The sequence below is a fragment of the Achroia grisella genome, unplaced genomic scaffold, assembly GCF_030625045.1.
Source record: "Achroia grisella isolate CSIRO2021 unplaced genomic scaffold, CSIRO_AGI_Agris_v1 utg308, whole genome shotgun sequence".
In the NCBI taxonomy this organism is placed as follows: domain Eukaryota; kingdom Metazoa; phylum Arthropoda; class Insecta; order Lepidoptera; family Pyralidae; genus Achroia; species Achroia grisella.
Window position 1 is genome coordinate 2,035,862 of NW_026712791.1, and position 14,478 is coordinate 2,050,339.

At 31.9% G+C, this 14,478-nt stretch overlaps 1 protein-coding gene across 2 annotated transcripts; it reads left to right on the forward strand.

Annotated features, from left to right (window-relative positions):
- Positions 1-65: 65 nt before the first annotated feature.
- Positions 66-12,737, forward strand: LOC131843469 (aspartyl/asparaginyl beta-hydroxylase). Of its 2 annotated transcripts, XM_059192120.1 has the most exons (18): positions 66-160; positions 296-405; positions 485-673; positions 810-919; positions 1,268-1,492; positions 1,579-1,833; positions 2,677-2,815; positions 2,900-3,036; positions 3,446-3,554; positions 7,290-7,367; positions 7,606-7,698; positions 7,779-7,918; positions 8,006-8,342; positions 9,226-9,323; positions 10,284-10,524; positions 10,694-10,799; positions 10,894-11,604; positions 11,906-12,737. In XM_059192120.1, exons 2-18 carry the CDS (start codon positions 354-356, stop codon positions 12,054-12,056), a joined length of 3,171 nt encoding a protein of 1,056 aa, XP_059048103.1. In that variant the 5' UTR covers positions 66-160; positions 296-353; the 3' UTR covers positions 12,057-12,737. The 2 variants fall into 2 exon arrangements, with proteins under 2 accessions (XP_059048103.1, XP_059048104.1); XM_059192121.1 differs by lacking the exon at positions 7,606-7,698.
- The last annotated feature ends 1,741 nt before the right edge of the window (positions 12,738-14,478 follow it).

The window sequence follows — 14,478 nt, forward strand, 5'->3', positions numbered from 1 at the left end:
ATTTGTCTGTGCCTTGACGCAGTATGTATCTAGAATATCGGTGTTCTGTGGTAGGTATTGTATAGCTACGAATCCCATCTACCGTCTCAGCTGTCTTCGCCGGTTATTTTTAGGTTAAAATCTAAAATAAATTTCTAAAGCTGTGGTCGTACTTTCATGTGTAGGTTATTTTAAAATTTTCATCGTGCGCCAAAATTTCCTTTATACTTCATGAAAATTGCGCATTTGGATCCTTATTTATCTCGTGATCTTTTATTTGTAAGTTCATTGCATTGTAATTCCATTGTTTACCCAGGGTTATGAAACAATAAGCACGTCTCTGTCGCCTACGGAGCGTCAGTTCAAAGCGAACCATGTCAGGCGATGTACAACCACGAAAACGTAAAGACAAAAAAAGAAAAAAAGGTAAGACGAGTATCAATTACGTTTACTTATATTGTTAGATTCCCAAAATAATTTATTTTATTATATATACTGTTAACAGATGACTTAGGGGTTGAAGAACCTCGTGGTACAGCAGCTGTATTTGGTGAAGGCGATGTGTTCATACACTCCCAGCATGACCATGGAACTGGTGGTCATTGGTGTGCCAAGATCATATTCTTTTCTCTGCTGGCTGTATTAATTACTCTTATTGGATTGATCATTTTGGAAAATAGGGGCATTACAGAATGTAAGTAGAATTATAAAGTGAATATAGAGCTATACTAATTATAATTAATATTTTTGTGTTTAATAATATATATTTTGTGTCATCAGTGTATATTATAAGAGATATAACAAATAATAATTATTACTTTTCTAAACAGTGGAAGCTAATTCTGTTGAATCCCGTTACTCTGGTGTTTTGGAGGGTTGGCTTGAAGATGTGCCTGATGATGACCATCATGATGAACACACATTAGAGCTTAATCATCCAGTAAGTTACATTATGATAATTAGAAAATAGTAATAAATAAGTTAAGTTAATATGTATGCAGTAGTGTTATTTCATGATTTAATTAAAATCTAAATTTCATTTAGATGTTAATTAAAAGTTTGTAGCCAATGTTATGGTTATGGTAAAACACCCAATTATGGGTGCTTGTTGCGTAATTGCTTTTATAAATTCCATTCAACAGTAGTCTGAAGTAACATTTGGCACTTATAAAATGGGGTAGTTAACAACTTATTAATAAGAATTATTTAATACTCTTTAACTACTAAAATACCTACCTAGATCATCAATTTTAAAGTTATTTTTTTTGCAAAATTTATTAATATCTAGGATGATGAAAATAGTCATGGAGATGATGATCATGAACTTGATCACAATGAGAATGATGATCATGATGAAGAAGGAGATGATAATGGTCATAATGAGGAAAGCAATTATGAAGAATCTGATGATGACGATGGTTATGAGCATACCGAAGAAGATCAAGATGATGAGCATCAGGAACAACAGGATGATGAGCAGGATGAAGATCATGATATAGAAGAATCTGAAGAGGTGGGATCTTCCTGTAACATGTTACAGAATATGTATAGGTAATTGTATTAAACAGAATTAAAAATGTAAAATATTATAAATTTAAGCAGGATATACAGGAACTACCAAGGTATAGAAAATATTTCGGAGATGACAATAAAGAAAATTATGGTGAAGATAATGATGAAAATGACGACCTACAGACAATAGACGAAAATGATAGTCAAGAAGTAGACTTAAATCATTATAATGACGATAATGATGATAGCAATGAAAATGATAACGACATTGATAATGATAAAAGTACTGAAAACACTAATGATGATGAAGAACAAGAAAACTATGACAGCGAAGATGATGAGGTGCAACCAAATTTGTGACGAGTGTGATTTTTGATTCATTGAGTAGATTTAATAAAAAATTTTATTATATTGGCAATATTGGCACTAACACTTCTAAAGCTTATCTAAATTTCACAACAGGAGAAATCGCACCTTGACTAAATTAAACAGAAGTTTGCATGATGCATCACTGTCATTATGAGTTATTTTATAATTAATGTAACTCCTAAAAGTAAAATTTTAGGCTACGACAAACTGGACTTTTCAACAATAAAATATGATGTTACATTGTAACATTTGCTATAACATGTGTAAATTAAATCAACATTATATTAGATAATTAAATCTTTGTTGTTTGTGTTGCTTTGTTATACTGATTTGAGACATTAGATGTTTTCAGAGCTTGTTTTAAGTGCAAAATGTAACACCTCAGAGCTACAACACCCGAATCATTTTCTGTATTAAAATAACAATAATGTTGTATTTGTTAAGCCTTCATATTATGCTAATACATACTTCTAAAGTAATTATTTTTTCACTTCAATGTAAAAACACTTGAATATTTATATTTAAGTTCACGCCGGGGCCAACTTTAACGTTTTTTTTGCTCCGCGCAGCGCTCTAATTGATGCTACGATTCATCTGGCGGCGCGAGGCCACCAGTGGTACACGGCGTCCAATGAGGCAATCTAGCGCAGGCGTGAATGTGTTAAATATTTTGTACCATAGGCTTAGATATAATTAAATGACTAGAAACACAGTTAGCTTTTCTTACAAGAAATAAAAATTTGATGATGATTGATTCGTATGCAGAATGTATATATAAAAAATATATAGTCATTATTGTTATAAACACATTTTCAGGATGAAGAGCATGAAGAAGAAGAAGAAGATACGGAGGTGGAGTTAGAAAGAATAGAGAGGGAATTACCTGATGAAGAACCTATTTCAACGGAACTACCAGCATTACCTGAGGAAGATTTTAACGATGACAAAAGCCAAGGTCCTTATATCTTTTTTTAAATATTTTGTATGTATGTAGATAAATGCAATTTATAGTATAGAATATATAGATTTTTAATTGTAGAAGTAACGAACGAAATCCAGACCAGCAAAGAAGAAGATGATGAACCTGATGTTGATGAAGACTTTTTAGAAGCAGAGGATGATGGAGAGCCCCCTATAGAACGCATAACAATTCCTGCTGGAAAGCCCTATGTCGAGGTATGATAAACTGCTTATTGCGAAATATAAAAGTCATAATTTTTTGACTGGAAACAATTTTTATATACTACTCTGTCACAGACAGTTGTATATAAAATGTTTTCAAACATATTGTGTTATTATGATTCCTAAAGTAATACTTATAAAAAGAAAATAATTTTGAATGATAGGACATCTTAAGATGAAATTCAAAATTTAAGAAAAAAAATACTGTTTTATGTCTATTATAAAGACAATTGTAAGCTTAGGTCCCCTTTAACTAGATACATTTTTTAAAAACGTACGTTTAAAACAGTACCTCTAATCAAAAGGTATCAATATTATACATATTTACAATCTATTTCCTCATAAAAACTTCTATTTCTAGTTTATTTAATTTAAACGTTACAATGCTAGTATATAACTACAGGTGGAGGAAGAAGCATCATCTGAACAACCACCAGATACTCTCACTGAAGAGGAAGAGTATGAGAGACAACAAGAAGAGCTTCGCCGCGAAAAGGAAAAGTCATCACACAGTGAGTACTGAAATTCATTGAACAATCTTTACATAGATTACAACTTAACATACACAGAAGTAATTAGGATGGGTTCTAATTTGTTAAAGAAGCTGTTTACACTTAACTACCTTTCCTTTTTATTTATCAATAGAGACAATATAAGTCATAGTCAATAGTTATTAATTTAAACAAACTTTATTACAAGCACAATATTAATAAATGAATGTACCTATTAATGCAATGAAACTTCAGGATAAGTCTTATGAAATGGCAATGCATAAGTGCTATTATATTATGAGTGTAAAATTATAACATGTGTCCAGTGCTGTTTATGTGTATAGTCAACGGTTAATGCTTACCATTACATTGGTCATCAGCTTGTTTGTTATTCCAATTATGTAAAAATAATAGAACACATTACCGTAGGAATATTATACCTAAGCAAAATAAGAATAATGTTAGTAAAAAAAAAATTTACCGTATTGTCCATCCTAGTTATACCTGTGATGCTTAGCATAATGATGAGCTATTTTGCCTGACAATAATCAAAACAACCTCTTGCCTACTTACATTTTTCTGCCAAAGCTTTACACTAATAGCACTAACAATGCAACAAACTCACTTAAATTTATGTTGTCGTTGAAAGCTGTAAAAATAAACGTTCATTCGATGAATAATCTTTTATTTCAACCCTGTCACTTATCATTATGTTATCTAAAATTAGATATTTAATATTTCCAATTTTTTTGTTAAGAAAATGCCAATCTGTATAAAATAAATATGTAAAATATTACATATACTTATTATTATACTTGTAATGAATGAATCTTGTATAATTGTTTTTAATTATAAGTAAATATAGTAGTGTTAGTATAATATAGAAATGTAATAATAATAATACCTACACCAAAGTGTTCCGTTGTGATTTATAATCAGACTATTAGGGCCCATTTATTAATTTCATCATACGTTAAGGGGGAAAGGTTAGTACAAAGTCATGATTTGCACGAAAAAAACTACGTGATAAAACTCATGGATTGTTGAATGGATTTCGCTACATAATATTTTGAATTTTAGTACTTAAACACAAACGCAGCTATAAGAAGGGTGTCGGTAAAAGTTACTGAAATTACTGTGTCATAATTTATGAATGTCCCCTTTATTTATAAGAATATCGTTTTGATTGTCGTTCATGCATACGGATAGGGATATCGTACTTTAATATTTCTAATATTATTGAACGATTGTTACGCTAAACAACTGTATCAACAGCAAAGCACTTACTGATATTATAAATCGATAAAATTTAATATTGGTATCTTCAGTGAACACACCATTACCTAAATATACAAAATTAAAAAATTAGAAAATATATCTTTATACATTTATGCATATTTATTTATATGTCAGCAAAAAGCATGCGTTGTGAAATTCTTTCTAGTTGGGGATTTAATGAAAATATTGTAATATAATTTTATAGTATTAACTAGCTGGCCCGCGCAACTTCATCTATGTCACATTTTTCCCGGTATTACAACATTTCTCATTTATGCTCTGCTGTTATATAGCCTACAGCCTTTCTTGGTTCTCAATATTAATTACATAATTCCGCTATGCAAGACTAAAATATTTTTGTATTCATACAAATAGTTCCTGAAATTAGCGCCTTCAACCAAATTAATTCTTCAGCTTTATAATATCTAAACAAAATTCTAAAAAATTAATTCTAAAACTACCCTATACAAAATTAGTTATAAAGCTGACGTGTGGGTAACTGTTTGGAATTGGAAGGTTGTGTCTATTATTCTTTATGACTACTCCAGACGAGGACTTTGACCAAACCCTATCAATCATAATAAAATATCAATTCATAATAATTTTCCTGTACCTAGAATATTTTTTACCCATAATAATAAGGGATTAGACTGACATACAATGTAGTCGATTTTTATCAATTTAGTTGTTTCCAGCAGTAAAGCATTGCAACAATTTTAATTTTTTAATTATATTCAAGATTTGTAATATATTTACTTGATGTAAATTTGATTTCAATAATTTTGATGTAGATACCCGTTCGTCTTCTTTTCCAAGGACAAATTAAAATGTTGCTCGAGACTTCATCGGCACAAAATTTCATTCCCTATTTCATCCTTTCCAGATTATTTTTTTTAGTGAAATATATATTCATTATGTAAAATTTTATTAATATGCGTTTAGCCGTTTAGTTGTGAAAAGATAACAAACAGACTGACTGTATCTGTCTGCAATTTATAATACTAGTAAGAAAGATTTTTAATCTAATCTTAATTTAGTAAACGCTTATTACTGACTACACAACGTTCTTGTTAATGTTCAATGCAAAGCTATTTTATTTATTGTTCTAAGCATCTTCTAATGTCTGATAGATTCTTACCTCCTTAACTACCATACATATTTATAATCAGACACAACAACTTTGCATCACATCTTCATATCCAATACTATTTGTAACTATCACATTATTCTTTATAATTATGGTGGTAATTCTAAATAACCCAAGATCTTAAATGATTGCCTTTTTAATTATTAATTTATAGCATTGTATTTATATTTTTAAGAATTAATAAGAATAGAATTGTATAGTATTATTATGTTGGAGTCACCTGTTCGTTGAACATAGTCGGTAAACATAACTGGCAATATTTCCACAGTTATAAAGACTATCACATCACCATACTATACTTCTCTTCGTACTGTCTTGTATACTTTGATTTCATGAGTAAAATTAAAGTGTCACAACTTGAACATTAATTTCTTGTTTTTAAATAATACATCTCCTGCTTATACCATACATGGACCACGGGATAAGGCCCAAATAAGCTTTATCCAACTTGATATTGCAAATTACGTTTATATATATATATCCTATTGTATGTTATGCTATACACAGACGGGCAATGTAGCCAATACCGTCTCTGGAAAATATTTACAATATCATCATATCTGTTCGGAGTGGCAACTTGTCAGGTGTACCATAACCGACACAATTAATTGTATTAATTATTCATGTCGTGTGTACGTGCAGACCGTTATCCCTTTCAATTTGCTAGTGTTTGTTCGTAATATATAATAATATTAAAAAATATAAATATGAACTGCATCACATTCTCGTATATTTATTTACCATAACTATAGATATGACGACGTGTTAAGTTAATAATGTTAAGCAAACTTGTTGAATTAATTGTTTACTGTATTGCCAAATTTTGCCTTTATCATCAAAGCACCAGATTTTGACTGTTTACTACAATTATGATATTTACGGACTGTGGGAATATTTATGTTTATATTAAATTTACCCACAGGGTTCTGTGCTTATTCTAATAATTAATAAGTATGCTGTGTAAAAATAAAACAACTCGTTAAAACCGTCTTGGGAAGAAAATATTCCGACTTTTTCTATTCTTCTACCATATTTGTTACTAGCTACGAGCACCTTGGGACGCGTGTCATAAGGCCAGTTGGACATACTTGATTAGGTAGAACATTAGTTAACAAGCGAAAACATGAATTATAAATGCGAGTCGAATAGTGTTCAAAAATGTCCTTTTATAGTAATAGTTTTACTCGTATGGATTTTTATTCATTAATTACCGTAAAATTTGTTATCTGCCTTGTCCTGCCTTACTTGAGACATGGATATTGAATCGCAGTTCACCAGTAATAGTGACGACTGTGTAGCCTTCTGCTAAACGTCTGCCGCGTGTGTTGCAGTGTGGCTGAAGCTGAGTGTGGGTGGCGCTTTGCTGGTCGCCACACACGCGGTCATACGACGGGCCACAGCGCCTCGCGGTGCGTACATGCCCTTACTATCTGTAGAACACAAATATCTTTCTTACATATTACTTTATATTGCTCATTGCATCAAATTCTCAAAACATATGTATATCTTTTTTGCATATTCATATATCTATAAAGTAAAGCATTACTATACCGGGTTAACTACCGATTTCTAGTACAACAGTGGTTAAAAGTTATGATTTCTATATTTATAACATACAAACTAAAGATGCAACGTTTTCTATAACAGATGAACCCGCTACTGAAGAGCGTTCTGTTAGGGAAGAGACGCCTCTTTTGGATAGACGTATGACATTGATACCAGAAGAATCCCGTACACCTGGTAGGACAATATTTATTATTTCAAAACCAATGTAATACAATTTTAATATATTTCATTTAAACGTCATATTATTGTAATAGCTCCGAAATCCATCATTGAAGAAAGTTCTCAGCCAATGGTTAAGGAGATAATATCACAAATTGCGCCACAGTTCAAAGCACCATCTCTGCCACCGCAGGAAGAAATTGACGAAGAAGAAGAAAAACAAAGCGATGATGAGGTAAGTAAACAGTTGAAAATCCTTGAAGTTTTGAGTATTAAGAATGATATATTACGTATAACAGAAATTCTTTCCTTCTTATTCTAGGTTATTGTAACTACACAGGCTTCTGAAGTACCAAAAGACAAAGAACTATATAGTGACGAAGAAGAAATCGAAGAAGAGGACGAAGAAGAAGTTTTAGAAGAAAAGGAAACGGTAAAAGAAAATGTCCCAAAAGTCGAAGAAAATGCTATTCCTCCACCTGAACCAGAGCAAGAAGAGGACCCGGACGACGTTGAAATAATAGACGACGAGCAACTAGAAGAAGAACTAGAAGAGGAAGAAGATGATATCTCGGATGTTGATGATGTGGAACTTTTAACTCGTCTGGAAGCTAAATACGGTCGCCTTCCCGAACCTGAGAGGCCTGGACAAAAGCATAGTAAACACATCCATTTTGTGTGTTTCCTTTACATAGCGATGGCAAAGCATGTCTTCACTATTAACATATTAACATATTCAATGGCTTCACTAACATGATGTGAGTTAAAATAATTTTGTTGTATAAAATAAATTACATTACTTAGTTACTTTCCATACCTATAAAAGTAAACATACTTATTATTAAATTTGACGTAATAATTAGTAGCTAGTTTATAACTTTAAGTACGTCATAGCAACGATTGTCACTGAACTGAAACTATATCTACTACTAGCATTTCTGCATTATAGGAGACTGGTAGAAAACAACGATGGTACATAAGAAAGGTAAAGGTAGATAAACATTGCTAATATACTGCTATACGCATTAAAAGGTTACATTAAATAGATAATTTCACCGCGACTTTTATTGCCGTATTTACAGTGTAAAAATATTAAAAATCTGAAACACCAACTTGTTCAAATTTGTAATTGTTTATTAGCTTAAATTAAGCTCAATCTTAGTTTATCGATTAGTATGTAAAAAGAACTCTAATATAATAGAATATACGTGTACTTTGTGTATAATAATTTTATAATGTAAATGTTTAAGTTGTGTTCTAGTTGCCAAGTAATAGATATCAGAACATGCGCTTGCAACAAATTACTACCCACTCGCATGTCGTTATAAATAATAGTCCATTCAAAAATGTTATCTTCAAACTGCGTAGATATTGCGCTTACATATGAAAACAGGAAATAATAGTATAACAATATGTATAATGACAATTATGATGTATAATAAAACTGCATATATGAAGAATAAGTACAATGTATATATATATATATATGATCCGTATATGTATTTAGAATATGTCACATTCAAGAATTATTATTTTTTTTAGAAGACGGAGGTAACAGCATAGAGGATCAGTGGCCAGGGGAACCAAATGACCCCTTTTGGCGCCAAGAGCTCGACTCTGTTGAGGACCAACTTCAACAGGTATTTTGATAAATATTTTTAATTAATTTATTTATGATGTTGTAATCGAAACTTACAAAATTACTATCATCCAAAATCTTTAGTTTAATACTGACAATTTCGAGGAGTGTCAATACAAATTTCTATCGGGGCTTATTTATGAAATTATTGTGATTATGTACAATTCTTCAGGTATAATGTTGGTGTATTCTGCTTGTACGAATTGTGACTTGTTAAGTTTTGAATTGTTTGTGTAATCAATAATCATCTAATTGCCTGAATTTGTTGTAAAATGCTGAGTTCACTGAAGAACCACATATGAGATACATTGTTGCTTTGGTTCAAATTCTGATTGAGTTTTTTTTTTGGAATAGTATAATCTTGTCTTTAATAATAATATAGGTGTTGTTTAAAACTAAATAGTTGATTTACTTATACAAATTAACATCTTATTTGCATGGATATTGTCATTTCGATATTGTATAAATTTTTCTTGCACTGCATATATTCTTGTCCCACTATCTGCTTTCTGAATACACCAACAATTTTGTTTATTTATTTTATTTATACAACACAAGTTTAGTTTTATAATGATATAATGTTACTCGATTTCAGGAGTGGCTAGGCTAACTCGTTTTGCATTAATTTTTCACTTAAAAACTTTGCTCGTTGTGCCATTTTCCCTGTTTTGCCGTCGGCGGCGCCACCGGGTTGGGAAGTTCGCCCGCACCCCGCGTACTTCTCCCCCGGGGCGTCACCGATGCCTTTTCAATTAGATTTAGAAACGTGTACGTGAGACCATGCCTGATATAACCAAGTATTTCTTTTTTAATAAAATAAAATCATTATATTTCGACACTTGAAAAACAGTTAATGGTAATAGGTATGATAAGGTCAAAAAAATGTATATCAGCGTGGTCGAACTAAATCACGTGTGTGTACGATGTGTGCGAGTGTTGTGTACTAACTGTTGGCGCGGAGGGTTCTTGGGCGGCGGTGATGCAGCGCGTGCAGTCAGCGGCGGCCGCGCTGCCGGACAGCGCTCGTGCGCGGTGGGCGGCGGCTCGTTTGCTCGACCTGCAGGCCGAAGCGCGCCGCGACAATCGCTTACTGTCGCGCGCCATCGCCGCATACCTACATCTGCTCAAGATGAACGAGCAGCTATCCGATAAGAAACTACTCAAAATCACCAACCGTGCGCTGGATCGAATAAGATTCAGAGGTTAGCATTTCATACTTTGATTTAGTATTTAAGTATACTAAATGTTTTAATAATAATATTGAAAAATTTTATACAAAGTAACATAAATACTTCTAATTGACACTGTTTAAAGCTCATTGAACTGGAGGACGAAACCGTGAAATCTCTTGATTATTCTGTATACTTTCAGGAACATATCTAAGTGCAGAGCCTGTTTACAGATTATTAATTCGCCGATTTCCAAACGAACGAGAGTACCGAAATAATTTGACAATTTCCTTCCTAATGGCTAACAGGTACGACTTTTATTTTTTTATAAAATGAAACGGTACAAACTGGTATGTGATAGTAACTTAATAATTTACTAATAAATAAAAATAACAACTTCAGGGCGGACTTGGCTGAGGAGGAATTAAAAGAGACGCTAAAACGTTGGCCCGATGACCGGGTCGCTTTAGCTCATTATGCATTTATTTTGAAAACTCAACATAATCGACTAGAAGAAGCTCTAATCGCATTCCAAAAGGCCCTCGAAGGGGACTCAGGTCCAGCCAACGAACCTCGCTTCTATTATCACTATGGCGACACTTTACTGTTACTCGGTCGACATGCAGAGGCACACGAAGTTCATAAAAGAGGGGCAGCTCTAGGACATTTCTTGTCACCTGCACAGCGCTCTTTATATAACGTGCCTCGATTAAAAAGCAAGCCGTGGTGGAACATCAACGAAACTCCTTACGCAAATCTCGCACGAGCATTAGAAAAGTCGTGGAAGGATATATTGAAAGAAGGAGAAGCTGCTAAGGCTATTTATGAAAAAGAAAAAGAGGGGTTGAAGGAGCGCGGCGAATGGTCGCAGTTAGATTTGTTCGTGCGGGGTCAAGAAATCCCAAATAGATGTAAGAGAGCGCCAGTTACGTGCTCGATAGTGCGAGCGGAGGTGGCCGCAGCTGGCTGCCGCCGCGGACAAATTAAATTCAGCGCCATCGAGCCGGGCACGCACGTGCGTCCACATGTCGGCCCAACTAACTGCCGTTTGAGAATGCACTTAGGCCTAAGCAATACCAAAGATACGTTTATAAGAGTTGACCAAAAAACTAGGTATGTTAATACACATATTTTTAATCTAGCCCACACATAAACATAATAATTTGTGTGTTGCACATGAATTCAAAAGATTAAATTAGCACTGTATTTCACATTAATTCTTTTGCTAATATTAAAATGAATGTAAGTTTGTTTGTTACCTCTCACTGATTGCCACGAAATTTCGCATATAAATAATATTTGAGATTTATTGACAAAATTTTAAGGTTTACTCATGTTTATTTATGGAACATATATTATATTGACTATTAAGTGTAAATAAATAACAATTTAATATATGTTTGTAATATTCTAGGCAGTGGCAAGTCGGTAAAGTGTTCATGTTCGACGACAGCTTCGAACACGAAGTATGGCATAACGGCACCGGTACGAGGCTGGTACTCATCGTAGACGTGTGGCATCCCGATCTGACAACAAGCGAAAGGAGAAATTTACCCGCCATATAAACTTAACTACAGCAAACATTCTAGTCGGCACCGCGTATTTCAACAGTATTGTTTCGAAGTTTATCACCTAGTGTGTACTAGGATATAATAGACACTAGTGATATCAGCCATTATATCCAGTTGATGAACAAGTATTTCCCCTCGAATCTATTGAACTCTCTCCAACGTAATTATCCTTGAGGTTATCCGTGTACCTTGGTGTCGCCCAAACAGACACAATATTTATATACACAGGGCCACTCGAGAACCTGCCATTACTTTGATCTGTGAAGATCACTTTGGTCCTTTTGCGAATACCATGTGTATTTAATATCAATGATTTAATAAGGTAAATGTGTGAAAAATGTTTGAGTGTTATTAGTATACCCATGATACTAACAAATTATATCACCCTTCATCGTTATATTTTAGTCATTAGTTATTGATAAGGATATTTACTACATTATGGGGCTCCACATTTAGTGTATAGATACTTTAATAGTTACATTCGTCTTTATTTAATTGTTAAATAGATTTTTTGCTAAAATATATCAGTTCATTTAGTTACAATATAAAGTCTTTGTACTTAGTTCAAATGTAATGTTTATGACCCTTAGAAATATTTGTAAATAGCAGTATGCGGCCCGGGTAATCAGTAATAATAATAAATAATATTTTACTAGTAAATTGTATTTACTAATGTAAATTGAGAAATGTATAAGTGAGAGAGAATACACCAATAAAATGTGTTTCGCACAGAAAAACATCAAGTGCATTTTGTTTAATAATTAGGGTCGTTTCGCCTGTTCGCGTCCATTTAGTGCAGTTGGCAAGTTTGACGGCGATAATAAAAATTCTCCAGCACTAATTTCTATGACAAATTTGTGTAATGTATTCATTATATAGTTTATTTTAAGATTAACTTTCAGTTTTACTAGAAACATCTTATATTTTCATTATAAATAGATAAACTTCAGAATTAGACGTTTTACCCACAAAATCCAAATTGCGTTCAACCTTGAACCATTTAGCGTCCAGCAGCTTAGAAAAGGAATATAGGCGTGATATTTTTAAGAATTTATAAAGAAAGATTGTATTTTAACAATTTCTTTATTTAAGAATATAAATATAAAAAAATCAACATAATTATCATTAATAAAATCTCTTCAAAAAAATTAAAATAATTCTTCTCAACATTGGTAAAACCTAAAATTAGGTTAGTAGTAGGCAAATAATGATTGCAACTTTAAGAATAAACAGTAATCAGTTCTGTTAATTTTACCCTGAAATCTCAAGGCTAAAGATCAGCTTTGATTATAACTTTACTCCATAGGATCTGAGCCCACTTATTTTGTCCAATATTGTGGTCTTGGGAATAGTATATTCTTTACATATTTGTCTTATCGATTTATTCTTCTCTCAAATTTCATTTAACGCTTTCTTTAATTCTTCTGTGTATGTTCTCTTTTCCTTCTTCTGTCTTGACTCAGAAGAACTCATCTTAAATGAAAAAAAATAAGAGATGTAAAATGAAAGAAATTACTCATTTCAATTAAAAAATAAACAAAGAAAGAAGGAAAATTGTTTATTTGGTACATAGCAATAATAAAAATAATTTATAATAATATTTATATTTTATTTAAAAAAATAATTTATAATTATAAACAAATAGTCTTAATAAAAAATGTACAATAATAATAAACAATACATTTTTAATTATTTTTACACACTTGCATGTAAAAATAATTAACTTCCACTTTGCGTCCACTATTTTCGTTAAATTAATAATATAATAATTTAATAAAATAATTTTTAATAAAATAATTTATAATTATAAACACATATATAAATAATTAAAAATGTAGGTATTGTTTATTATTATTGTACATTTTTTTATTAAAACTATGTGTTTATAATTATATATTTTTTTAATTATTATATAAATAATATATAATAATAATAAATTATTAATTTAACGAAAATAGTGGACGCAAAGTGGAAGTTTTGTAAAATTCGATGTAGTAATTCGCGTCCACCTTAATTTATTTGTTAAATATAAAAAACATGAGCAAATTCATAATTAATATTATTCCTTTTTTCATCATAAAAGTGTAGAAAAAGCTTTGTACCCCAAAATTCACATAAAACAATAAAAAACTTACCATCAAACGGGAAGCTACACACAAAATTTTATGTAAAAACAAACGCGTACGGACTTACTTGTTGAACAGTCGAGATTAACTATTTTTTCTAAACGGGATTAGTTTGATGCACAGAACTTTTGTCTATCTATGCGTGCCTTTTATACATTGAGGTATTAGCGGTAATGACATTTCGTTCAATTGGTGTGTCAGTCGACTTATTTTCCATGATTCTTAACGGGAGATCCGCAAAATGGACGCAAATTGGGCGATGGACGCGAACAGGCGAAATTACCCTATAT